The 25,768-nt window shown below is 55.4% G+C and overlaps 1 protein-coding gene across 1 annotated transcript in view; it reads right to left on the bottom strand.

Annotated features, from left to right (window-relative positions):
* ADGRA2 (adhesion G protein-coupled receptor A2) overlaps window positions 1-25,768 on the bottom strand; it is a 34,520-nt gene that overhangs the window by 5,529 nt on the left and 3,223 nt on the right. The window contains exons 2-14 of the mRNA XM_036458879.2: window positions 16,622-16,693; window positions 7,160-7,231; window positions 6,792-6,863; window positions 6,553-6,624; window positions 6,086-6,249; window positions 5,459-5,672; window positions 4,638-4,802; window positions 3,607-3,805; window positions 3,049-3,198; window positions 2,775-2,936; window positions 1,838-2,062; window positions 1,432-1,648; window positions 41-249 (exon numbers count right to left, since the gene is read on the bottom strand). Of these exons, the coding sequence (XP_036314772.1) occupies window positions 41-249; window positions 1,432-1,648; window positions 1,838-2,062; window positions 2,775-2,936; window positions 3,049-3,198; window positions 3,607-3,805; window positions 4,638-4,802; window positions 5,459-5,672; window positions 6,086-6,249; window positions 6,553-6,624; window positions 6,792-6,863; window positions 7,160-7,231; window positions 16,622-16,693 (1,993 nt within the window). The remainder of the gene's footprint in view (window positions 1-40; window positions 250-1,431; window positions 1,649-1,837; window positions 2,063-2,774; window positions 2,937-3,048; window positions 3,199-3,606; window positions 3,806-4,637; window positions 4,803-5,458; window positions 5,673-6,085; window positions 6,250-6,552; window positions 6,625-6,791; window positions 6,864-7,159; window positions 7,232-16,621; window positions 16,694-25,768) is intronic.

Raw genomic sequence — 25,768 nt, forward strand, 5'->3', positions numbered from 1 at the left:
GGTTCCCTGGTCCTCTCCCCCTGAGTCCTGCTTCACTCACCATGAGCACGGCCACATTGCCCAGGTGCTGGCAGTGCAGGGAGCTGACGTTGGGCTGGCTGGAGCGGAGCTGGCAGCCCTCGGAGCTCCAGCCCCCAGCGCCGGCCGGCCCTTCCTGACTCCACCAGGCTGCCACCGGCTCGGCCCCCTCAGCCCAGTGCCGCAAGGAAATGGCCACTGGCTCCGTCAGGTTTCCCACGCCACAGCCACCTACGGGGGGAAGGAAGTCCACACAGGCACACACAAGGCCACGGGAGTGGGGGTGGGGGTGGGGGTGGGGGTGGGGCTGGCTGGCTGGGTGAGTGGAACCAAGCAGCAGGAGAACACCATGGGCTGGGTGAGCGCTGGGCTTGGTGGGTACAGTTAGATGTGGGGCCTGCTTCCCGGGCCTCAGTCTCCCTGGGGAGACACCAGGGTGAATCAAAATGAAAGCACTGGGCCCTGGGTTCAGTTGGTTGGGTGTTGTCCTGTACACCAAAAAGTGGGGGTTTGATTCCCAGTCAGGGCACACACCCAGATTTCAAGTTCCATCTCAGTTGGGGCACCTGCAGGAGGCACGCAATCAAGATTGTGTGTGTGTGTGTGTGTGTGTGTGTGTGTGTATGTCCATGTGTCCCTTCCTCTAAAATCAATAAAAAATAACATATCCTTGGAGGAGGATTGAAAAAACATTATTTTAAAGTAAAAGCACTGGGCCGAAGCCGGTTTGGCTCAGTGGATAGAGCGTCGGTCTGCGGACTGAAAGGTCCCAGGTTCGATTCCGGTCAAGGGCATGTACTTTGGTTACGGGCATATCCCCAGTAGGGGGTGTGCAGGCGGCAGCTGGTCAATGTTTCTCTCTCATCGATGTTTCTAGCTCTCTATCCCTCTCCCTTCCTCTCTGTGGAAAATCAATAAAATATACTTAAAAAATTAAATTAGAAAAATAAATAAAAGCACTGGGCCGTGGCCCACTCTAAGCGCCAGACGTGCTGCGGCGACGTACTCTAAGAGCGGAGTCCAGGGCTGGGGTCAGGAGGTCATGCTGAGGGAGCGAGAGCCCAGGCAAAGAGGAGACTGAGGAGCCACCCTGATTGGGAGAGTTGGCGCCAGGTTAGGAAGGTGGGATGGAGGGAGGTCTGGGCGGGTCAAAGGTTTGTACTTATAGCCCTTTTGAAACTTGACACATCTGGGATAAAAAGTCCGGCGTCTTCCTGAACCTTTTCCCCACCAACCCCTTTCTTTGTGGGATGTCTGTGTCCCCCATCCATCCTCCTTGGAAATGGTGAGGGGTCCACCATTCTCGGCCACCTCCACCAAGAGGTTAGGGGGCGCTGGTCGGTGAAGGGGCACAGGACAGACATTTAGGAGGGGTCCCGTTCGGCACCTGGTACCCAGAGTTCGTCCCCTTACTTGTTCCTGCGAAGATGACGGGGGTGCCCACGCCACGCCTCTTGCCGGGCCCCACAGCCCCGGGGCGGGAGGTGTTGCCGTGGCTGCGGAAGAGGCGGCCGTTTCGGAAGACGAGCAGTTGCAGGGTGCAGTCTGGGGAGACCGGGGGCGCCAGGGAGGCCGGGAGAGATGAGAAGAGGCTGGGCGGCAGCTGGATGGAGGCCAGGGCCACGCTGTTCTGGGGGGGGACACAGGGATTCCTCAGAGACACAACAAGATCCCCTGGGACTCTGATGTCTTCCAACCCCTTCTTCTGCCTCCCCTACCCCCTGTTCTGGGTCCTGTCTCCTCTCAGGTCTTCTACCCTCACCAGGCACCCGCCTCTGGGCACCTCCCCTTTTAGCATCCTCCCTGCCCCCACGCCCACCTTGATGTGGAAGGACGACAGAGAAACGTTGGGCCTCCCGGTGGTACAGCGGAAGCGGAGCTGCTGGTCAGCCAGGGGCTCCAGCTCGGGAGAGGGGTTCTGGCCCAGGCCTGCGGGCCGGGGGCCGGGCACACCGGCCTCCCTCCGCTGGAAGGCCGTGCAGGTCAGGCCCACGTAGCTGTGCGGCTTGATGAGGTAGGCCTCCAATGCCACGTTCCTCGAGTTCTAGGGACAGGGAACTTGTCACCCAACCCTCTGAGGTACGGTGTGGCCTTCCCTTGCCTGAGACCGCACAGTCCCTGTCTGCTCAGGCTCCCCTGTCCCTCTCTCCTCACTGTCTTCTCCGGGCTTCACCACGGGTCTTCCCCAGTCCCTGGCACGGTGCCTTCCGCCCCACCCCCCTCATCCACACCCCACCTTGTATCTTGCTCCCCTCTTAACTCGGGCTTGTTCTGTCTCCCTAACGAAGCCGCAGAGCGGCCTGGTTGACCGCCTGCATCTCCCAAGGGACCAGCACAACATCTCTCAGGTAGTAGCTGCTCTGCCGTGGTTGCTGATTGGCTCACGACCCACCGTCAGAAATGTCACCCTGGCCTCAGGGGACACAAGTCCCCATTACTCTACACCCCATCACAGTGCTATCTCCCCCCCCCCCCCCCCCCCTCCCCGCCAGGCAACTTGGTTCCCCACAACACCAAGCGTAACTTCCCCGGTGTCCCTGGCCTCCCTCTCTTTCACTGCCCCTGATGACTCGGGATCTGAGGCCACACAACTAGGAATCTAGTCATGTTCGGTGCTCATGGCAGGTGCATGGTGGGAGTGCTTGCTGCCCGAGAGAAGCTGCCTGAGAGTGCTTGCTTTCCCTTCTGGGTGACTGACTCTAAGTTCCCTCCCAGTGTCGGCCCCCCGAAGCCCCCTCCTGGCTGATCCACATTACCACAGAGATGTGCTGGGCGTGGGGGCTCAAGATGGCCCCCCCAATGCGCTCCAGGGCACCCACGATGCCGCTGCAGGCCTTGTCCTCTCGCTGGGCCAGCCACAGCAGGTGCTCGTCTACCAGCATCAGGTTGCTGGCCATGTCCACCATGACCTCCACCAGCTGTGGGGGAGAGGGGGAAAGAGTCACTGAGACACGGGTGGGGCTGGGGAGTGAGAGGATTGAGCCTCAAATGGGGAGCAGGAAGGTTTGTAGAGGCCTGGTTGAATCTCACCTCTTTGATCTGGTCCACGTAACCCAAAAACTTCTGGATCATCTGAGCCACGTAGACTACATCCATCATGTCTGAGAAGCTGGCAGCCTCGGCTGTGTACACACGCAGCTGGTGGGCCAGAGTCAGCGCGTTGGAGGCATTGATGGGCATCTAGGCGTGTGAGGGAAAGAGAGTGGGTAGTCCAATCTTTCTCCGTCTTCTCCAGAATTGCCCCCAGGGGCCCCTCCTCTGTGCCTGGGGAGAGGGTCTGGCCCACTGGCTGGGTCTAATCAAGATAGCAGGCAGCCCACTTCTAGGCCACTGGCTGAGGCACAGTGGCTGGCTCATGCTGTCCTTTCTGCCCCCCCTTAAGGCCGCCCTTGCTGGGTTGGGGGATGAAGATGCTGGGATGGCTTGCACTTTCTGAGTGTGGCCTTGGGGGTCTGCATCCCCCGGGGAGAAGGAGAGCTGGAGAGCAGGAGCCCCTCACGGTGCACACCCAGGGAGCAGGGGAGCAGTTGGGAGGCCTCTCCCTGCCAGAGCTGACGGGGTGCCCACCACCCCCTGCCCTGGCCTCACCAGCACGAAGGTGTAAAGCACCCGGGTAATGTCGTTGGTGTACAGGCAGTGGGAGTAGTCCCCTGGCTCCCAGCGGCCAGCGCGGTCACACAGGCGGGAGGCCTGGGTGCCCGGAGTGCCCCCGCTCAGAGGCACCGAGGTGAAGGGATACTGCAGGCAGGATTGGTAGGCTGTGATGCCAGCCAGAGTTCGAGGCCACCTGGGGGCAGAGGCAGGGATTGCCAATGACCCAGGCCCCTCAAGGCAAGGGCCCCTTCCCTCCCCTCCCCTCCCATTAGAACTGTGATGCCAGAACCTTTGAGGAAAGGATCCAGAAGAGTGGTTTGGGCTGGCCTTCAAGGGGTCCCCAAGCCCCACTTTCTAACTGTATGTGTATTGCTAGTGCTTCGGTTGGTGCTATGGAGGCTGGACTTGAGTCCCGAGTTCAAGTCACTGACCCTTTCTGGGCCTCAGTATTCTCAGCTGTACAATGGGGAGATTCATATCTCCTTCCTGAGAGACTCATTGGGATATTAAATGTGATATTCAGCTGAAACCGGTTTGGCTCAGTGGATAGAGCATCGGCCTGCAGACCTAAAGGTCCCGGGTTCGATTCCGGTCAAGGGCATGTACCTTGGTTGTGGGCACATCCTCAGTAGGGTGTGTGCAGGAGGCAGCTGATCGATGTTTCTCTCTCGTCGGTGTTTCTAACTCTCTATCCCTCTCCCTTCCTCTCTGTAAAATATCAATAAAATATATATTTTTAAAAAATGTGTTATTCAAGTGGGTGAGCTTTGTAAACTATGAATGGAAAGAAGCACATAAAAACCTTTCTGTCCTGCACCACACATGTCAGATGGTTATAATCAAAAGAGGAGGTCTCTGAATACAACAGCAGGACTTGGAGCTGAACGACTCAAGGGAGTGTTTTCTCCAACTGGGAGTGGCGGGGAGACCCTGGCCACCCATGGTCTCAGATGCAGGAGTTGGGGGTGGGGCGGGGGGCTGGGCCGGAAGCTGTTGGGTCTCTGGGGCAGCTGAGCACACCGAACCTGAAGTCCCCTCGGTTGTTGGCGACACGCTCAGCCGGGCAGTAGGAGGCGGAGATCTCTAGCACCACGATCTCCACCTTCTTGCTGGCGTTGCCCTGGACGGTGGACACGGAGCACTCCCACTCGCCGGAGGCGCCCACGCCGATGTGAGACAGGGTCAGTTCGCTGCAAGCAGGGGGGCGGGGCTGGCTTGGTGAGGTACTCGGGGGGCCATGCCAGCCCCCTAAACGCCCCTGGCCTGGCCACCCACAGGCGCCCTGCCCCATGGGGTGCAGGATGAGCTCCAGGTTGTTTATTCTTCAGCGGAGTGAGGGATGCAAGGACATGCTCCTCGCATTCTGATTGGCCTGTGACAATGTTTTTCTGAGCTTCGCTTTCCCCAACTTTATCGTGGAGTTCATAGCTGTCTTACAAGTCGATTGGAGAAAGTGGGTCTGATAACACAGGTGAGAGTCATTATAGCATACTTCGTAAAAGCTCTAAACTTGCAGTGTTTCCCAAGCTTAGAGCACTAATTTTACCTCTGTGTTCCCAAAAATTCTAGTTTAGCACTTCTTAGTTGGGATTCAGGAGTCTGTAGTTTACCAACTCCACCAGGTGATTCTCATCATGAGAGAAGTTTGGGAAACACTGCTCTAAAGAAATGTCAGATGTAATCATTGTCCCTATGAGGCAATTAATTTCTATCCCTTAGGCTTATCTGGACCACTGACTTAGCCCTGGCCTTCCGTGAACACGCACACGCACGCACTCTGACACAGGCAGCACACCCCAGGAACGTGGTGGCACGGCTCTCTGGGGGGTGGGACGGGGGGCTGTACCTGGTGATGATGGTGCAGTCGTGGATGAGGCTCTCGGCCAGGAGGATGCCCGCCTGCTCGTCGCTGTCCACGGGGGCTCGGTTGTGGAACCAGCGGATGCGGGTGTCGTTGCCCAGGTAGCTGGCGGAGCACTGGAAGGGCAGGCGGTCGCCCTGGAACACCACTTGGCGACGGGACGGGATGAGGTAGTGTGTGTGTAGCTCCAGGGCCCCCTCTGTGGGAAGAGAGAGCGGTGGGGCCTGAGTGCACAGTGTGGGAGAGTCCGGGAGGGGCGGGGCCCGGCCTCCTCTGTCTGGGGCCTGGGGGAGGAGAAGGGGGCAGGAGGAGGCCTCCAGGGGCAGGAGCACAGGCGAGGGACAGGAGGGTTTAGAACAAACTAGTAAAAGTTCTTGTTTCCGCAGCACACGTCACCCCAGATGAAAACATAGAGCAGCAGGCCCGAGGGAAGTTGAGAGGAGCTGATGGAAGGCAACCCCAGTGGGATCGGAGGGAGAGGATGCTCGGAAGAGCCTGCCCACCACCCAGGGGCAAACACTTCATGCTGAGGGCCAGGTCCTTCAGGAGGGAGCCTGGGCCTGAGGGGTGGGCAAGATCCCAGGCTGGTGTGCGGGGTGAGGATTTGCTCACCGCAGCGCAGCTGGGCCTCCTGCAGGCCGCCCAGGGCCTGGGCGTGGAGGGTGCTGGGGTAGGCGCAGAGCGTGTGCTCGGACAGCTGCAGGGAGCGATTGCGGGCCCAGGACAGCAGCCAGCGCAGGCGGCAGTCGCAGGTCAGGAACTCGGTGCCGAAGTCCCTGCAGAGCAGGCAGAGGGCACGGAGTGGAGCAGAGGCTGTGGGCCCCTGGAGCAGAGGAGTGTGGGCTCTACTCCATGCCCTCTACCCACTGGATGGAGCCCCAGGAAGGGACTGAGCTGGAGAGGGCCAATGTGGGGACATGTGCACCGGCCAAGCAATCATGGGAAGGCAAATATGGTGGTCTCTCAGCCGCTGTCTTCCTGCCTACTCATGAGGCTGGCCCCTGCGGTCCGATGCCTAGGTGTCTCCCTCCAGGGCAGAGGAATGAAGCGGGGTCTGAGTCCTGGGAAAAGATACTCACACAAGCTTAAGGGCTGGCAGCTCATCAAAGACCCCAGGCTGCAGGCTGGAGAAGATGTTTCCAGAAATGTTTCTGCAGGGACAGGGAGCAGTGAGCCCACCTGAGGGTCTCCTGGCGCCAGAGGGGGGAGGGGGAGCGGGTGAAGCACACGCAGGGACCTGTAAGGGTTTGGAGCTGCCTTCCTCCTCCCAAACCGTCCTTTGGGGTGAGCCTCCCCTCTCCCCTCGCCTCTCACTCACAGTCGGAGAAGCCTGGGGAGGCCTTGGAAAGTCTCAGAGGTGAGACAGCCAATCCGGTTGTTGGAGAGATCTCTAGAAAGACACACACACAACCTCAGCAGGCCACGCGGCTGCACTCGTGAGGGACACGCCAGTGAGGGACACGCCAGTGTGGCTTGTGTGTGAACAGAGTGAACAAGGAGATGAGGTTGGGGTTCGAATGTCTGCCCCCCAGCCAGCATGCTGTGTGGGGAGGGGGCCGCTAGGGGGTGGGTGAGAAGCAGGGATGGTGGGTGAGAAGGAGGGGTGTGGCTCACGGGTTCTCTGGGACCGTCTCTGCAGGGGTCACGGGAGGGCTGGGCGGTTTGGGGCCAGGACATGCCACTTACAAGCGCCTCAGCTCCCCCAGGCCCAGGAAGGCGCCGGGCTGCACGGTGCTGATGACATTGTTCCTCAGGTCCCTGCGGGAGGAAAGTGGGGAGGCCTCGTCCCTCTCCGGCTCTGCCTGAACCCCCAAACCCTTCACTCCCCTGGGGCCTGGAAGCCTCCCTGTCACAGGAAGTGCCAGGACTCAGTTTCCTCCTAAGTCCCAGCACTCCTCAGTACTGATGGGAAAGCCGGATGAAGGCCCTGCCCCTCACACAGGCCTCTGCGGCCTCCTGGCTGGCACCAGGGGTACTTGGTCGGGAAGAGGAGCGAGGGTGTAGATGCCCAGAGAAGGGATGACAGGGCCTCAGAGGAGGAAGCGGGAAGCAGAGCATGTGAACAAGAGGTACAGGCGCTGGCCTCCGAGTTGGGAGGCCTTGGTTCCACCTCCGAGCTGCCCTGAGTACCTCATGGGGCGGCTTTGAGAATCATTTCAAAATGGGTGTGACAGTCTTTTGCAAATTGGTCTACAAAGATGAAATCTCCCTTCGCCTGGCTGTCGGGAGGTATTTTATGGCTACCCTTCTGAATCTCTCCAGCTGACAAGTGAGGAAATAGGCGAAATAGGCCAGGCAGTGGATTGATGACTGCGTGGATGCTGACCTGGTCTCAGGGTCCCGGACTCCGAGGCAGGGCTATAAATCATCTGGCCTGGCCCCTCAGAGCAGAGGCTTGCTCAATCCTGTGCCCGCCTCTCCCCAGGGTTTCTCCGAGGAGCTGAGAGAAGGTGGCAAGGGAAGTGCCACTTAGGGCACAGCCGGGATGGAAGATGGTGGAGCCCCTGCCACTCTCCAGCCCAGAATGTGGGACAGGCTGTCCTGCCAAAGCCTCAGGGACAGCTCTGGACTGCAGGCAGGAGGGGGTTAACTGAGCCAGCTCCCTGCTGGGAGGAGAGGAAATGGGTGTCCAGGATGGGGAGGTGCCCTCCCACCAGGGGGCCTGTTTTCGCACTGACAGTCTGAGTTGGGGACATAAGCACACACACACACACACACACACACACACAGAGAGAGAGAGAGAGAGAGAGAGAGAGAGAGAGAGAGAGAGAGAGAGAGAGAGAGAGATGAAACATCATGGCCAGGGGTCTTCATACCTCAGCTTCCTCTCATACCAAGAGCTCAGCCAGCCTCCATAACCCCAAGTCCCTTGGGAAAGAAGGGAAAGCGACCAGAAGGGGTCAGCTTCCCAGCGGGATGGCTTCCATACGCAGGCGTGCTGGGAGGTGCCCCAGGCCAGCACTCGCAGGGAACGTGCAAGCACGCAGACCCTGGGACAGCCTGCAGAGCGGGGACCCGGAGAGGACCCAGGGCTGTCCTTCCTGCCTGCCAGCCCCCTTTTGCTGCCCAGACCCACACCCTCGGCCCCACCCCGCCTCCCTCCGATGCTAGTCCAGCCTGTGCCCCCTGGCCCCTGTTGGGGTCTGGCCATTCTCAGGGCTCTGTACCCCACCCCCCGTGCGGGGGCCGGCAGAGGGAAACACATTCCTCATTGTGTCACTTCCCTTCATGGGCTGCCAAGGGGCTGGGGCTGCAGCCCCCCGCTCCTTCCCTCCAGCTCGCTTGTGTTTATTCTCATTTCCTCCGGCCCTCCTCTCCTCGAGAGCCTGCCCCGCTGATGCTCTGCAGATGGGAGCAAGGCGGCTGCCGGGCCCAGCGCTTTCCTGCCCGGGACTTCCCACAGCCCAGCCATGCAGGGGCTGCCGAAAGGGCTGCTTCCACCAAGTGTTGGCACTCCTTCCCGTTGCCTCCCACCTAAAGAGTGGCTTCCTGGGCGACCAAGGCAGCCCCTTGGGAGCTGGCCTGCTCGCCCAGACCAGTAGTCCTGGGTCCTCTCCTGAAGAGAGGGACCTGGGCTGAGCTCTGACAGCCCCAGGGGATCTGGACCCTGGTCCCTAAGCAGCTCCGGGGGCGGCGCCCTTTCATCAGCAGGAAGGGCCGATACAATAGAACTTGGGTCATTTCTTCAGACCTACGAGGCCCTCGTAGGTCCGTGGATCTGCACCGTAATTGCTAAGCACATCCTTTTGAAAATTTGGTGATGGCTATGGACTCCCGCCCCAGAAAAATGCATACACCCAACATTGTGCATATGATTTTAGGGGCTGTGAGGAAACCCTGATCTGGGTTTGCCTACTCTGATCCCTTCACTTCTTAGATGAGGTCTTGAGGATGCACAGATGTTTCTGTGATGTGGCATCTCCCGTCCCTCTCTGCCCTCTGCTTCCACAGAGCTGTGGTCTTGGAACCTGGAGGAGGTGCAGGGAGCAGACGGAGCCTCCCCTCCCCCAAACCACTTGCCCAATCCAGACCAGGCTCCCTTGACTCAGCATACTCCTCTCCCTGTATCTATGTCAATACGGAGTAGTAGGACACCCCCACCCATGGCAAAAGTGTATGTGTGTGTGTGTGTGTGGGGGGGCGTTTCTGGGAGCAAATCATATCCTGTACCTTTTTCTTCTGAGGAAAATAGAAACTCAGGAAGCTAAGTGTGTAAGAGTTCGTGCGTGAACACAAGCAACAAAACAGCAGATGGATAAGTTGGATTTAATAAAAAATTAAAACTTTTGCTCTTTAAAGGATGCAATTAAGAAAGTAAAAAGTGCCCTCGCTGGTTTGGCTCAGTGAATAGAGTGCCAACCTGTGGACTGAAGGGACCCAGGTTCTATGCTGAAGGGCACATGCGGACTCGATCCCCAGAAGGGGGCGTGCAGGAGGCAGCTGATCAATGATGCTATCTCATCATTGATGTTTCTAGCTCTCTCCCCCTCTCTCTTCCTCTCTGAAATCAATAAAAAATATATTTTAAAAAATAAAGTGAAAGACGACCTATGGAATGAGAGAAAATATTTCCATAAATCATATGCTTGATAAGGCATTTCTATTCAGAATTTATAAAGAACTCTTACAGCTCAGTTACAAATGACAACCCAGATGAAAATAATGAGCAAAGGATTTGAATAGACATTTCTTCAAAGATGATTTACAAATGACCAATTAATGCATGCAAAGGTGCTCAACACTGTTAGTCATTAGGGAAATGCAAATCAAAACCACAATGAGATGCCACTTCACATCCAATAAAAAAGACAGACAAGCCTGGCCAGAGCGTCTCAGTGGTTGAGTGTCAAGCTATGAACTAGGAGGTCATGGTTCAATTTCCTATCAGGACACATGCCTGGGTTGTGGGCTCGATCCCCAGTAGGGAGCACGCAGGCGGCGGCTGATCAATGATTCTCATCACTGATGTTTCTTTCTCTCCTTCTCCCTTCCTCTCCGAAATAAATAAAAATATATTTTAAAAAAGACAGACAACTGCAAGTGGTGATGAAAATGTGGAAAGACTGGAGCCTTTGTACATTATTGCTAGGAGTTGAAATGGTGCAGCCACTTTGGAAAACAGTATGACAGTTAGAGTAACCATGTGACCCAGCAATTCCACTCCTAGGTGGATATTCCAGAGAAGTGAACATACAAAACCTGGACAGGAATGTTTCTAATAGTGTTATTCACAATAAGCCCAGAAGTGGAAAAACCTCAAATGTCCCTCAACTGATAAACAAAAGTGTGCTATAGGCACACAAGAAATATTATTCGATCATAAAAAGGAATAAAGTGCTGATACATGCTATCGTATGAATGAGCCTTGAACACATGATGTGAAGTGAAAAAAACCCAGTTACAAAAGACCACATAATCCCATTTATATGAAATGTCCAGAATAGGCAAATCTGCAGAGACAGAAAGTAGATTAGTGGTTGCTTAGGGCTGGGAAATAGGGAGGGACTGCTAATGATTCAAGGTTTGGGGATGATGAAAATGTTCTAAAATTAGACTATGATGATGATTGCACAACTGTAAATATTACTAAAAACCATTGGCTAGAATGCTTCAACAGGACAAACTTTATGGTATGTAAATTATATCTCACTGAAACTGTCAAGAGACTGAGCGTGAATTTGTACAACAGCGTGCGTGTGCATGTTTGTATGTTTTTGTGTACGTGTGTGCGTGCGCGCACCACGTTTGGACAGGGTGGGGCGGCCAAGTTGGCTCCCTCTGGCCCCTGCAGGCCTCCCTTGCTTGTGGGTTTGAAAACCAAATGATTGGTTTGGAGGTTGCAGAGCAGCTTTCCTCCCCGGAGCCCTCCAGGCCTTGCAGGATTCACTAGAAAGCAGGGCCTGGCTGAGAAGGGGGCTAAAACACCTCCGTAGGTAGGGGGCTGTTTGGGGGGCGCGGGGGGGAGAGAGGTTCTGGGGGCCTGGAGGAAAGCCAAGGTGGTCCTAGCCTCCCTCCCACCCCCAAGCCCCAGGCCCCTCTCATCTCTGATATCATCCAGCAGGTATTTATTGAGCACATACCCTGTGCCAGACATGGAGCTGCAACAACAAGCAGGGCGGGCTGTCCCTGAACCCATTAGCCTGAGCCTAGGGCAGCTCTCCCGCCGCATTCCTCCCGGAGTGGGGGGAATGGGGAGGCGGGAATGGGGGGGCGGGAAGGGAGAGCCCTGGCCCCGCCTCCAGATTAATGGAAACCACCTGGCGGGTGAGCGGCGCTCCACCCCCAGACCCCACTCGCCACCATTCCCATGGCCATCTGCTTCTAATGAGCACCCCATCCCTCCCCTGCATACCAGCCCCCCCGGGCTTATTAATCTCATTAGGCAATGACAAATCATCCTGGGGCTGCGCGGGCTCCCCGCCCCGGGCCCTGCCTCCGCGCGCACAGCCCCTGGGGGCGGCGGCCACGCAGCCACTCGCTCGCACGCCAGCCTCGCCCCCGCGGCCTCTCCCGGGGCGGCGCGCCCTGTGGCCCACTTGGTCCGGGGCTCTCCCTGTGATGGGGCGCCCTCGGAGCCCCGTAAGCCGCGCAGGGGCTTGCTCCCCATAGACTGCGCAGGGTGGGGGATAAGGCACCAGAGGGATGGGCCAGCCCGGGACTTTCAGCGCCTCCATTTCATCTATGTGACTGCCTGCTGCAGGCTGGAGCTCTGGACGATCCCACGCAAACAGGGGGCGTATAACATCTTGTAACTTGGAACTCTTCCGAGGAGAAGGGAACTGCCATTGACTCCGGGAAGTCCCTGCTGTCCCCGGCTCTCTCCCTAGAGGAACGCATCCCATGCAACCATGTCAGGGGAACATGCATTGCCCCATTTTCCAGGCGAGGATCCCAAGGGTAACCAAACGGTGCATGGCAAAGGCATGATTCAATCCCAGACTAAAAGCTCTGGGCTCTTGCGTAGCCTGCCCACCCCCATCCCAGAGATCCTTCCTCTGGCCAACATACAGGCTGGCCCAGGTGGAGGGGTTGTGGAATCCAGAGAGGGGGGCCTCACCCACGTCTGGGCCCTTCTATACACTGCTTGGGCTGACCATGAACTGCCTCTGCTGGTCCCTCTTCCAGGGTTTTCTTGTCTGTCCTGCCTGGCTGATAGAGGTGTGTCCCCCACTGCATCCTCACCCTCATCTTCGCCCCCAATGTCTCTGGAGCATGGAATCAACGCCGGTACATTCCCGCTCCTCGCCCTTTCTGTCCCCTCCCTGGCCTCAGGGTCCTGCATTGTGAGACAGGGACCGGGCTGGCCTGTTCCCCCCACACGCTGACACTGGACCCATTCCCAGAGGCAGAGGAGCCAGCATTCACTGGCGCAGCCCAGACCTACCACTTCAGTTATTCGTCGGGGCCCTGACCCTCCTACAGGACTTGCTGCCATGGACTGTGGGATGTGAGGCTGCCACAGGCTCGGCTGCCCAAGCCTGGACGTCTCAGCCTGACAGGACAGAGAGATCAGTGTTTCCTGGCACCAACTGCACGCCAGGCCACGGCGTCTCGCTGGTGATGAATAGGCCCACAGTGTACGGGTCATCTGGTCCACTGGTTCCCAACCCCAGACGGGCATGAGAATCGCCTGCGTACCTTGTAAGAAATTCCCAGGCCCCCTCCAACCTGACGAATTAGCGTCTCTAGCAAGCGGGGGCTCAGGCCCTCTCCCATCTCTGAGATTGTGGGATCGTGTTTGCGATGATTAGTTTTACTCGTATGTGTCCGCTAGGCCAGGCTGCAGCACCCCGTAACTTCATCAAAACACTAAGTTGAAGGTGTTGTGTAGGCAATTTGTAGATGGTAACCACATTGGCTGGCTTTAAATAAAGGAGATTACCTTTGATAACGTGGTGGGCCTCCTCCTATCAGTGGAAGGCCTTAATAGCAAAAGCTGAAAAGAAATTCTGTCTCACCAAAACCGGTTTGGCTCAGTGGATAGAGTGTTGCCCTGCGGACTGAAAGGTCTGGGGTTCGATTCCTGTCAAGGGCATGTATCTTAGTTTTGGGCACATCCCCAGAAGGGGGTGTGCAAGAGGCAGCTGATCGATGATTCCCTTTCATCGATGTTTCTAACTATCCATCTCTCTTCTTCTCTGCAAAAAATCAATAAAATATATTTAAAAAGAAAAAAGAAATTCTGTCTTAGCATCAATTCCTGGCCTGACTTACCAGCCTGTGGGTTTGCCCTACAGGTTTTGGATTTGCCAGCCCTCATATCATGTGAGCCATTTCCTTAACATTTCTTTATATGTTTTATAAAGATACACACACACACACATACACGCATCTCCAACTGATTCTGTTTCTCTGGAGAATCCTGACTGATAGAGTCGTGATCAACCAAGATGGAGAGCCTGGGCCCCTGCACTACCTCTCCATCCTTCGGCACAGAGGTCTCCCCTCCTTTGGAATAACCGGCTACGTCACTTTGCTCTTTGATCTTTTCCTTCACTTGTGGATATCACACACACACACACACACACACACACACCACACACACACACAGTATCATAGAATCCAATACAAATCACCCTATCTCCGCCACCCCCCTTTTCACAGATGATGAAACTGAGGCCCCAAACCTGGCGCCCACCCCTGCATCTCTCTGACCTCATCTCTGACCAATTCCCAGTCACAATGCCCTTCTGTTCCTCAGACTCACCAGGCAAACTCTGGACCCGAGGGCCTTGCCAACTGCTGCTCTCTCTGTCCTTCGGATGTTTCTGATTCCCCATCCCTCGAGTCTCAGGCTCAGTCACTTTGTCAGCAATGCCTTTCTTGACCCCATTGCATAAACCAGCTGCCCCCTCCCTCCCCAATGGCTTTCTATCCTCCTTACCCTGATTCATTTTCCTTTGGAGCACTTATTGTCTCCTGACATAATATACATTCATTTGCTATTTCCTGGGTCCCATCAAGAGAGGGTAGGTTCCATGAGGGCAGGCACTTAGTCTACTGTGTTCACTCCCAATGCCTGGAACAGAGCTTTGCACACACATCAGGGAGATTTGTGATATATAAATGAACAATACAATAAAGAAAGGGGGCTCAATAAAGTTCTCTAGGATGAAGGACTAGAATGATTCCTAACAGAGCAGGGACTCACACCTCCTCATGCCCAGCAGCCCTTCCACCTCAGATGACTCCGGATTTAGTCATTGTTCTGGACTCTTCTCCCACTTTCCTCTGATTGCCTCCCATGTGTTGCATGCACCTGCTGTGTGGCTACCAGAGTCACAGTGCTGAGGAGGGGCGTCTGATTTCATATGTTGACACGGGTGGGAAGAAAAAGGCCACCTTTTCAGCTTCATCAGGAGCTCTATCATGAGACTGAAGGATGAGGAGGGGGCAGACCCCGTGGGTCTGGCTGATACACCGAAAGGGTAAAGCTGGGAAGATGTCAGTGAGGCATGCAAGGCTCAGAGCCGTGCTTGCTTGTGCTAAGAGAAGGGAGAGAAGGGAGACCGTCTCTGGGCGGTGACTGGCCCCTGCGGAGCAAAGCGAAGGGCTGGAGAGGCAGCTGCGGTTTGTCTTCCTCCCAAGGATCCTGGAAGGAGAGTCTGGTTTCCTGCCAGTCAGCCCTCTAAGACTGAGCCTGGGCTGAGCGGAGGAATCGGACTCCCAAACGCTAACGGCCGCAGGGAAGATAAAACCTGCCCTGTTTGCTGGTGCCCAAGGAGACATTAAATAACAGCTGCTGGCAGCTCTTTCTCCTGGCCTGGACCACCCTGTCTGTGAGCTGCTGAGCAGATGATCAGATGGTCACAGAGCTGGGTCGACGCTAAGGTCAACATCCCAAGACCCCCTCCCACGCCTAGAATGGGCCAGATCAGACAGAACATGCTCTGCCTCCCCACCCCCCACGAATCAAACCACTAATCAAGCTTTCCTCACCGCGGGGGAGGGGGGCTGGAGGAGAGGCTTCCCCTTCCCCGATGAGATGGGTATAATAGAGACAACCTCATAAGGCTGTTGTCCTGGTTAAAGATCTAAACTCCTTGTCACGTAGATACTGCATCTCTATCCCTCTTGAACTTCACTAACCCTTCTTTTGGACTTGACGTACACAAACCCCATCCTACTTAATTCTAATACATATGGCATTGTCTGTGGTCTCCACTAGATGGTCATCTCTTTGGGTCTTTGCTGCCTTATTCTTTTGGATCCTCCACTGCATTGATCCAAGCAATGGTACTAGAGGGGGGAGGGGCCCTGTTGGAGGACTTGGAAATGCCCAGAAGGGTGAGAGCAGAGGTGGGAGAGAGGGCGTTTGAGGAGGGGCAGATGGAAGGAGGACTCAGTCTCCAAATAGGATGGGAGGCCAGGTCTTTTGTGGAGATAGGACCCAGAGCTGTGGTACAAGCTGTGGATCCTGGAGCATGCCAACTCAACAGGAAGCCGACCGAGGGGTTGGCTCAATCCCCTCATTTGGCGGGTAAAGTGACTTGCCCATGATCAGGTCAAGTCCCCAACTCTGGGAAGAAGTTTCTTGTGGGCTAGCAGGGCTCTCCTGAGCCCAACCCCAGCCCGCCTGGGTCTGTAGGGTGGATGGACAGATGGAGGCTGCAGCTGTAAACTAGGGAGGAGGGGTGTGGGTATATGGAGATCTGGATGTGACCGCTGTCCCCACCCTCCGCCCAGGGCTCTGGCCCCTCAGGGCTTTGTTTGTTGATTTGCTTTTAGGGAAGGAGGGAAGCGGTCCCAGTCACACCAAATCCTCCCTCGGCCTTTTCTTTATGCTGAGCCCCCAGCTCGGAGGAGGCAGAGGCTTCTGGCCAACTAAGAGGCTCGGCCCTCGTAGCCGATTGTTCATTAAAGAGCACTAATGAGCTCCCCTTACCTCCTAAGCCCTACCTAGACCAGCGAGGTTTCTCTTCTCTCTGCTGTCACAGGGGAAGGAGCTGATCTCTCTCTCAGACCAACCCCTCCTGCCTTTCACCTGGGAGTCAAGCCCTGGGCAGGGTCCCAGTGGGTCTGACTCTTGGCCAGCAGGCCCTAGGTTGTGGGGTCCCTTAGCAACCGGCATTCCTCATCCTTCCTGAACGAAGCTCTTACCCATGACCATAAGGCCCCACGTCCGCCCCACCTAGCCCCAGCACTTACAACTTCTCCAGCAGGGACAGTCCCAGGAAGGATCCATTCCGGAGCCCCGTGATCTTGTTGTTGCTCAAGAGCCTGAAGGCAGAGGGAGAACACAGAGAGGAGAATGTGCTGTTACAAGCTGGAGAGTGTGGATGGAGTGGGGAGCCCATTTCACAATCACACTGCATTCTGGGTAAATGACACAACCTAAAGTTGTGCAAGGCAGCAGACCACCACCAGCTCCAGGAGTCCATAAGGAGGAGCCAGCAACTGGTTCAGGCCGACGGCTCAACAGCGAGCCCCAAACCAGGCATTTCACCTGCCCTGGGTCCCCCTACGGCCTGGGTCCGACTTAGGCTCTGTAAGCACGTGGGTGGGTGAATAGATGTGAAGTTGCAATGCTCCTTTATACCTTGGAACCTCTGCATTCAGCCTATAGCACCCCCTTTTAGCCCTCCACAGCTCTGTCTAGCCCAAGTCTTAAGCCCAGTATCCTGAGGAGAGAGTGAGGGAATGACCTGGATTGGATCAGGGCTCCTGCAGGTGGAGTGGAGTCAGATGGGAGGAGCTACCTCTTCTTGGGGTCTCCAAGCACTTTCTCTGTGGGCTGAGGATCTCACCTGAAGGGGACGATACCAGCCCTGAAAAGGCCCAACTTGGAGGACCTGAGTGCCCTTGCCTTCCTAAACCTGCCTGCATGCAGCCTTAACAGAAAACGGATAGAGCCCTGGGCTTCCCCGAGGCCTCATCCATTCTCCAGCCCCAGCTTTGTTTGTTTATTCATTTGAATTTAGGGGAGGAGGAAAGAGGCCCCAGCCAACTGTGTGAACCCACTCTGCCCACCCACTCAGCCTTTCTCTGCCAGGCACCCAGCTGGGAGGAGGGAGTTCCAGACCAGCCAAAGGGTTCATCTCTTGAGTTAATTGCTTATTAAAGGCTTTAATGAGCCTCTCAACCCCAACTCTTGCCTGCCTTGGGCTGAGAGGCAAAGGGTTTGCCTTCTTTGCTCCGTCTGGACCTGGGAAGGCCAGAGGTAGAGGCCTCGGGACGTCTTTTGAGTGGGCAGCCTCGGAGCTGGGTAGTAAGGGAGCGGGCAGGGGCTGGGTCCAGGCGTGAGAAGGGCTGTCAGAGAGTTCTGCCCCAAAGCTCACTGGGAGCGGGTGGGTGGGTGGCTACATCACCAGGGCAGTGAGAGGACCCCAGACATCTGACATCCCACCTCCTCCCAGAGGCTCTGGAGAACAGACAATGGGCAGCATGGAGGCAGGAGTGGAAGGGTTCTGGGTCAGTGGGAAGGGGTGGAGCCCTCATCTCCTTCCTCCCCCCATCCCTCTCCAAACAGACTCTTCCTGTCCTTCTAGGCCCCACCTAACACCTAACACCTACCAGTCCCTTGACAGTGGCATTTCTCAGTAGGGCCTGAAGGGTGACTGTGGGGAGGAGTTTGGCATAGGGCAGGAGAGGGGTGGGGAGGGAGAGAGGGGTGTGTGTGATGCTGGATTTCCAAAGTGCTTCACACACACACACACACACACACACACACACACACACACATAACATTATCTTGATATTTCCAAAAGTACATCACGGTAGTCACTGTATGAGCAATTAGAATTTTCATGAACCCCCCCCCCCCTTTTTTTTTTTCTTTCTCATTTTATGGGTTAGGACAGATAGCTTTATTTCACATTACAGGAGGTGCTGGTAAAACATAAATAGTCTTGTCAGTTCTTAGTGCTTCTAATGGTCTCATTCAGGCCCTAATGGGGCTGGATGAGTGACTGGTTCTTGATGGTGTGACTTCTAAATCTAAGCTTGCCTTGAACCTGGTTGGGTAGCTCAGCTGATTAGAGTGTTATCCTGAAACGGCAAAGTTTTGATTCAATCCCTGGTCAGGGCATATACAACAATCAATCAACGAATGAATGAAAGTAAAAGCCTGCCTCTTCCCCAGCTCATTCCCTTCAAATACCCCAAGGTATATGAAGTGCTGTGTGCTGGTGGCCTTGCTTCAGAGGTTGCACCCAAAGTTAGAGAAGGCAAGAAGGCCCCACGGTGTCCTTAGGAAAATCAGGGAGGGGTCCTGAAATGTCAGGAAGAGGAGGGAAAAGGGCATCTCTTTTAGCCTCCCCTCAACGCCAGGGGTCTCTCCCAGGGACTGCCCCTCCCCTGGGCTCCTGGGAAAGGAAGAGGATGGGGATGCTGATGGGGGTGGGGGGCAAAGAGGAGAAGTGGGAAGTATGAAAAGATAGAGGAAGAGAGCTGCCAGATTATCACAGTGCCATCTACGAATCCTGAGGCCTGAGAACACAATTTTCCCAAACGTGGGTTGAGTATGGACCTGTCAAAGGGAGGGGAAAGTATCTTACTTCCTGAGAAATGTCTGAGGATTCCAATGTGAGAAACATTGACTTTAGACATAAGAATCTTATCCTACGAAAATGCCTTCTAATAAAAATCATCTGCAAAAGCATTTTTAAAAGATCATCGAATTGAAGACAGAAGACAGTATTTAAAAATTCGCCAGCTCCCAGTTCCTGAGGTTAAAACCTGGGATCCTAATTTGAGAATCTAGAGATGGTGCTGAGGGGAAAACATCCCACAGTCTCCAGACTTTTTGGTTTTTAACACTGAACTCCAAATTCTTTAACCCAGAGTTCACCAATAGAAGTTCAATGCAAGCAGCATATGTAATTCTAAGTGTTTTTTTTTCTAGTCACATTTTTTAAAGTTTAAAAATTAAGTAAAAATATTAAATTTTCATATTCACCTTACTCATATGTTATTGTTTCAACATGTAATTACTATACAAAACTACTGAGATATTTTCCTTTTTTTTTTTTTTTGTAATAAGTCTTCAGAATCTGGTGTGTATGCTCCTCCCCCAGCACATCTCAATTAAGACCAGCCACATCACAAGTGCTCAGGGGCCACCTGTGACTAGTGGTTTTAACCCTTATCTAGTCTCCCTGTGGCCAGCACCTCCCCAAGAGGAAGTCTGGATTGCATGAGATACTGAGGCAACTGGGGTGGTGTGTGAATGTCTGGGTGGCATGGGAGCAGAGCAAAGGGTCAGGGACCAGCCTCTTCCCCAGAACAGCTCATCTCTGACATTCCAACCCTCTCCACCCTGAATCAAGAACCCCTGCAGGCCAGGGCCCTGCATGCTCTCTGAGGCAGCCTCTGTAGTGCTGGGTAGGAGAGAGCAGAATGGGGTAGGGGATGAGCTGCAGCCACGCTTCCAGCATGGCTAGCCAGGTGCAAAGTCCAACCTCTTGGATTGAGGAGGTTTTTTTTTTCCCATTGCAGAGAACATTTTCCTGACCCCCCACCCTCTAAGCCACTCACAGAAGCAAGGCCACCAGCACACAGCACTTCATCCTTCTCCAAGGGGGCCTCTCCTGACGCATTTCCAGCCCTTGGACAGACTTCAGGCAGACATCTGCATGATTCAAGTCCCCAAACGCCCAGAATTGGATCCTCTGGCCTTAACAGCCTAGACAGGGCTGAGGAAATTTTTACTTTAGACCCAGATTCTCTGGAGAATGGCCTCAATTATGCTTGTCAGTTTATTTCTCCGGAGGTGCCCATGGGAGTCTGGTGAGGGAGGAGAGGGCAGTGATTTGGGTCTGGCGTTGCCATGGGCAGGTAGGAAACTGGCAGTTATAGGGCTGTTAGTGGGATAGATGAAAACACACACACACACACACACACACACACACACACACACAGCCTCGCCCAGTGGGGAGAGAAATGTTCCTGCCATACTAGGCTGTCTCATGGGAGGAAGACAGGCAGGGTGGTCCCAACCATCGGGCAGGGAAGGGGGAGCCTCAGTCCCACGGTTCTTTCTAGTGTTGCAGACACAGTGCCAGACTTGGCCCCATTTAATAACCCCTTCCCCCAACTACCAGACAGACATTTCCTGGGCCTGCACCGGCCCTGGGAGCCAGCCAGGTGGATTTCCCTCCCGACCACTGGCCCCACCTCACAGGCCCAGGGCATGCGCAGCATCTCCAGCTTCTTTCTTCCTACCTGTCCCCCCCCTCTGCCCCCCATCTACCAATCAACATCAAACTTTCACAGGGAGGCAGCCAGTTCTTGGAGTCCCCTGTTCTCTACCCCCGAGTCTGAAATCTGGCCAAGGAGAAGGGGGCATGCCGAGCCCACTTCAGAGCCATCTCCCAGCTAGGGTCCTATTTTAGGGAACAGAAGCGAGCAGAGTTACCACTAATGAGGCTAGAGGCCAAGAGAGCGAGTGGCTGGCGTCTACAGGGAGGCCCTGTGGCCTCTGGGAAGCCACAGGAACTCGCCAGATGCCAGCCTGACATCAAAGATGACCCTGTAGGGGTCATGTGGGCACTACTCTGTAGGGCGTGGGGCCAGCTGGGCTGTGAAGGCCCCGTCTCCGACCCCTGCAGCTGGCACCTGGGCAGTGTCTTAGGGAGACCACCGGCGAGGGAAGGAAGGTGGTTGGTCCGCTTGCTGACACCAAAATGGCCTGAGGCCCATCATCTACCCTGAGCATCAAAGTGATGCTGGACTCCTAGACTCTCCTGCAGGCACAGTGCCCAGCACCTTCGAGCACATCCAGGGCTCACAGAGATGTCTAAAACCTTAAAATAAACAAACAAACAAACAAACAAATAAATAAATAAATATCACTGCCTCTGAAATATAAATGCTACAAATTGAAATGAATAAATGCTTAATGAACTAAATGACTACCAAATATCCCACTCTGCCAATTAGCAGTAATTGCTATGTGCCAAGAAGGATGGGGGAACACATTGATGTGGGTGATAGGACAGTAGGTTCTCCAAAAGTGAGACTGCCTCTGGCCCACAGGCTCTGGTTGGACGCCCACCCTCAGGCTAAAGGCGGCCTTTCGTGTCCACTCAGGGGACATAAATGTTGGAGGGACATCAACACGCCTCTCCTTTCCATGATCCTGTCCCTGGGCTGGAAGTCTGTCCAGTCAGCCCTGAACCTGGTTAGCAGGGGAGTCAGGTAGGGCCTTCCATCGGCAAGGTTTACAGGGTCATGTCCTGAGACAGCCTCCGGCTTCTGCTTTGAAGCTGGGCTGTCCAGGCAGGGCTTGAGGTCAAGGTCAAGAGAGAAAAGAGTCTGGAAATGGCTTCCATGAATGGGGCTTTCTTGTCTAATCTCTCGTCTCTGCAAGGCACCCTGTCTCGGTGAGCAGGTGTTTGTGATAGGTGGCCAGGGTGCTTTGATGGGGATTTTGGGGACCCCAGCACCCTAGCTGTGGTCACTCACACCTAGGCATTCATTCATGTGTTCTTCAAACTTACACTAACACTAACTGTGTGCTCAGCCCTGTGCAACACACTAGAACTCCAGTGAATGGGAGCATAAATGAGACAGGGTGTCTACACCCGTCCGTGCATGGAAGGTGAAGGGGGATGTGTCAGACAGATGTGTCTGGAATGTTTGTGTGCATCTGACTGGAGGAAGCTGGGAAATTACTCCAATCCATCTTCAACACTTCCTCCAAACACGGCCCCAAGTCTCACCACCGGGGAGCCAAGATTTTGAGTAAAGAAAGTGAGTTTCTTTTTAAATATAAGTAAACTTGAAAGGATCGATCTGCTATCAGTTGTTTATACATAAGTATAAATTATCTCTCGTCTTTCCACCCCAGAAGTTTTCCTTGGGAGCCCCGAAGCCCTGATCCTGTCTTGCTTTGAGAGTCTATATCCAGTCTCCACAACAAGACTCTGAGGCCCCAGGGCAGAGAGCAGGTGCCTCACCTCCCGGCCTGGGGCTGGGCACACCGCAGGCACTGGCTGAGCAAATGGATGGGTGTCTGGAGGGACAGGGGTCCAGGGAAGATTGGGTAGTCAATAGACAGTTCATGCTGAACCCTGGTTTTCCCAAGTCAGGAGGCAATTTCCTCCTACCTCTCCCCCCCTCCCATCCCAAGTCAGTCTTGCCGGTGCTCACTTCAGAGCTGGGAGCTAAGCCGGCTTCAAGTACAGCTCTTCTGGACCACCATAGGGGGTGAAGAGTCCAGGAGCTGAGGGGGAGAGGGAGAGCAAACACTGGGGGGAAGCTTTAGAGAACCTGGTCCCACTTTTCCTGGGAGCCCTGGGGGCTGGCTAGGAGCTTTGTGGTGGTGGGCAGGCTAGCCCCTCTCTTGGGGCTTTCTTCTCTGTAAAAGATGGGTCTATCCTGAAGACTCGCACCCCTTCTAGCACTGGATGGCCTTTCCCATCCTGGACATGGAGACTCTGGGAGCCTGAAGTCTAGGGTTTCTGCCTCACTACACAGTTCCCAGCAGGCAAAGGGCCCTGGGGGGAGGGGGCGGTCAGCCTTCCCTTCCCAGCTGGGAGATGTCTGGCCCCTCAAGTTCAGGCTGGAACTCCTTCCTCAGGCTGCTCCCCCCCCCCCCATTCCTGGCTCCTCTGTGACAGATTGGCTCCCCTGCCCCTCACCTGGCCCCATCCATCTCGCACACCCTTTGCTCCCCCATCTGCCTCTCCCCACTCCCCGGGCCGGGAAAGATGGGTGCTGGGAGGCTGCCCAGGTTAGCTAACTCCAGTTTCTCTGCTCTCCCATCCCTGTCACTCAGTCCTAAAAACAAAGGAATGCTCTGGAGTTTGGGAAGGATGCCCCCCCACCCCCAACCCACCACTCCCGCCCAAGGAGGGAGGAAGGGGAGGAGGCAGGCTTGTCCTGTCAGTGTCTGAGCTCTAAATAGAACAGAGCGGCTGGGCTGGGGGAATGAAAATAAACAGCCCCTCCGAGCAGCCCCTTCCTTGCAGATACCGGATTTTCCTCTGGCTCCTCAGCCCAGGGCCATTTCCCTCCTCTCTCCTCCCCTGCTCTCGGTCAAATCCCAAGGAGGCACAGGGCCATCTCCACCTCAGGATGATGAGGGAGTGAAGGGTCCAGGTCGAGGCTGTGTGGCATTGGGGAACTCCCCTCCCCTCTCTGGGCTTTGGTGAGGAAAGCTCATTGGCTGGAAGGCCAGGGACAGACTCAGAGGTGGCTGGAACGTTTTCTCCTCCAGGAAAGGGTTCTTATCCCAATGACTCCCATGTGGCATAGACTTAGAAACACTCTCTCCCATTAAAAACATGACCCCAAATTTAAGGGTCAATTTCTGGTTAGGTTCAAATTACATTGGTTTGCCTTCGTCTTTGGGGAAATTCTCAGACTCACCCTTAAGGCGAGGGATTGCTGCCCCCACCCCAACACCGAGGGATGACCCATGGGAGCCAGCAGAAGGGGGTTCCTAGGGGGTCAGGAATGGCTGGGTTCGTGTCCCGGTTCTGAATAATTCAGGCCTAATAATCCATCCTGGGACCTGGACCCACGGGGGGCTGAATTATACGTGTTGTCTTTGGAGCTCAGCTCATGGCTTCCCAGTCTCTTTGGTGCCACGAGGACTCAACCAGTGAACCCCAGAGGGCTCTGTTCTCTGCCCAGTGCTCGTCCTGAGATGGGACCATGGACCCTGACATCCTCTAAGGGCAGGGGATCTCAAGACTTCCACTCCTCTAGAAGGAGGGTGGGAAGAGTCAGTGAGGGACTTAGACTTCCTGGGGCCCCTCATTTCAGATGGGCTGGGCCCCAAACCCCCCACGGGGTGTTGCAGCTGAGATCTTGCACCACTGGAGGGTAAGGGATTGTGTTGGAGTGTCCTGGCCTCCTCCCACTTCTGCTTCTCCCTCTTTTCTTTCCTTCTTTCTCTTCACTCTCTCCCCCTCCCCCTCCTCCCCTCACAAAAGCTCTCTGTACACAGCCACTTCCTCTGGCTGCTGTCTCTGAGCCCAGACCTTATGAGAACCATATGGGGGAAAGAGGCTGGAGGAGAAGGGGGTGGGGAAGCTGGCCTGGGCCCGCCCCTCCAGCCAGCATCAGTCCACTCCCCTCAGGCTATGTTGCATGGCAGTTGGCACACTTCGCCCCAAACTCTCCTAACTGGATCCTGGTGGCTGGGGTGCGGGGCACTGAGGGGAGGCCTCAGACCAGAGCTGGAGGTCCAGGGGGAGACTGGCACTCAAGAACCACTTCCCTGGGGCTGGAGCAAGGCTGTGAAGGGGCCGCCCCTCCCCCCATGGTGCTTCTGAAGACCTCCAAACTCAGAGCAAAGGGACCCAGCCATGACAAGGCACATCTGTGTGACAAATGCCCCCTCCCCAATGTGGTGGGCACCCCTCAACCCCCCCCCCCCCATTCCCCTCACTTGGGAGGCTGAATGGATGAGGGTTTGTTGGCTCTGGGAGAATTTGAGTGACCTGTCCCATGGCTGGCTCCCTCCTCACCCAGCCCTGGAATGCTCCCAGGTCAAAAGGGCCTGGGTCCTGCTGGGAAGGAACAGGGTTTTTGTTTTGTTTTGTTTTGTTTTTAAAGCAGCTTTTGTGTCTGTTGGGTCTCAAGTCTAGCCAGGTGAACAGGGAGTCCCTGACCGAGAAGACCGCTAGGAGGACCTGACCAATCCTGAGGCTGCTGAGAGCCAGCGGGTGACTGTTAGCAAGGCCTGGACTTGCAGATCGCCTAAGTCCTTTTAAGTGCAAACGGTCTAGGAATTTATGACACGGGCTGGTATCCTCTGTGGTGCTGCTCCCATGTCCTGGGATGTCCTCCTAGGAGGTTTCCTTGGGCAGTTATCTGCTATCAGTCCTTCTCTGGAATTCCTTGGCGTGCCCCCTCCCCCTCACTCTATCAGCCAGAGCTGAGAACCAGAGAACAGGCCCATCAGCTGCGGCCCAGGGGTGGGGGGGAGGCTCACAGGGGTCTCTGCATCTCCCTCCCACACCCACGTCCTCCCTGAATAAGCCACCCCTTTGAGACCGTCATGCCCACCGCTGTCCTTCGGGCTGGGCCTCGAGGCTGGGGGTGGGATGGGGTGGGACAGATGGATCAGGAAGGAAGCCAAGAGTTGTGCTTTCTTGCAAAACTGCGAATGGAAATCCATTAGAGGGGGGAGGGGAAGCAAAGGGTGGGGAGGGGGTACATAGTCTGAGAAAACAGAAGGCAGAAGCTGAGATAACAGGGTGGAGGTGGAAGGGTTTTCGGTGAGGTAAATAGCCTTTGAGCGGCTGTCAGGCCTTCTCTGAGGGAGGGTCTTTGCACTTTCTTGGTCTGAATAGTCCCAGCACCCAGTGCCTGCTGGGCTTCCCAAGGTGGAGTCCCACTTCC

Source organism: Pipistrellus kuhlii, unplaced genomic scaffold, assembly GCF_014108245.1.
Source record: "Pipistrellus kuhlii isolate mPipKuh1 unplaced genomic scaffold, mPipKuh1.p scaffold_m20_p_3, whole genome shotgun sequence".
NCBI classification, from domain to species: domain Eukaryota; kingdom Metazoa; phylum Chordata; class Mammalia; order Chiroptera; family Vespertilionidae; genus Pipistrellus; species Pipistrellus kuhlii.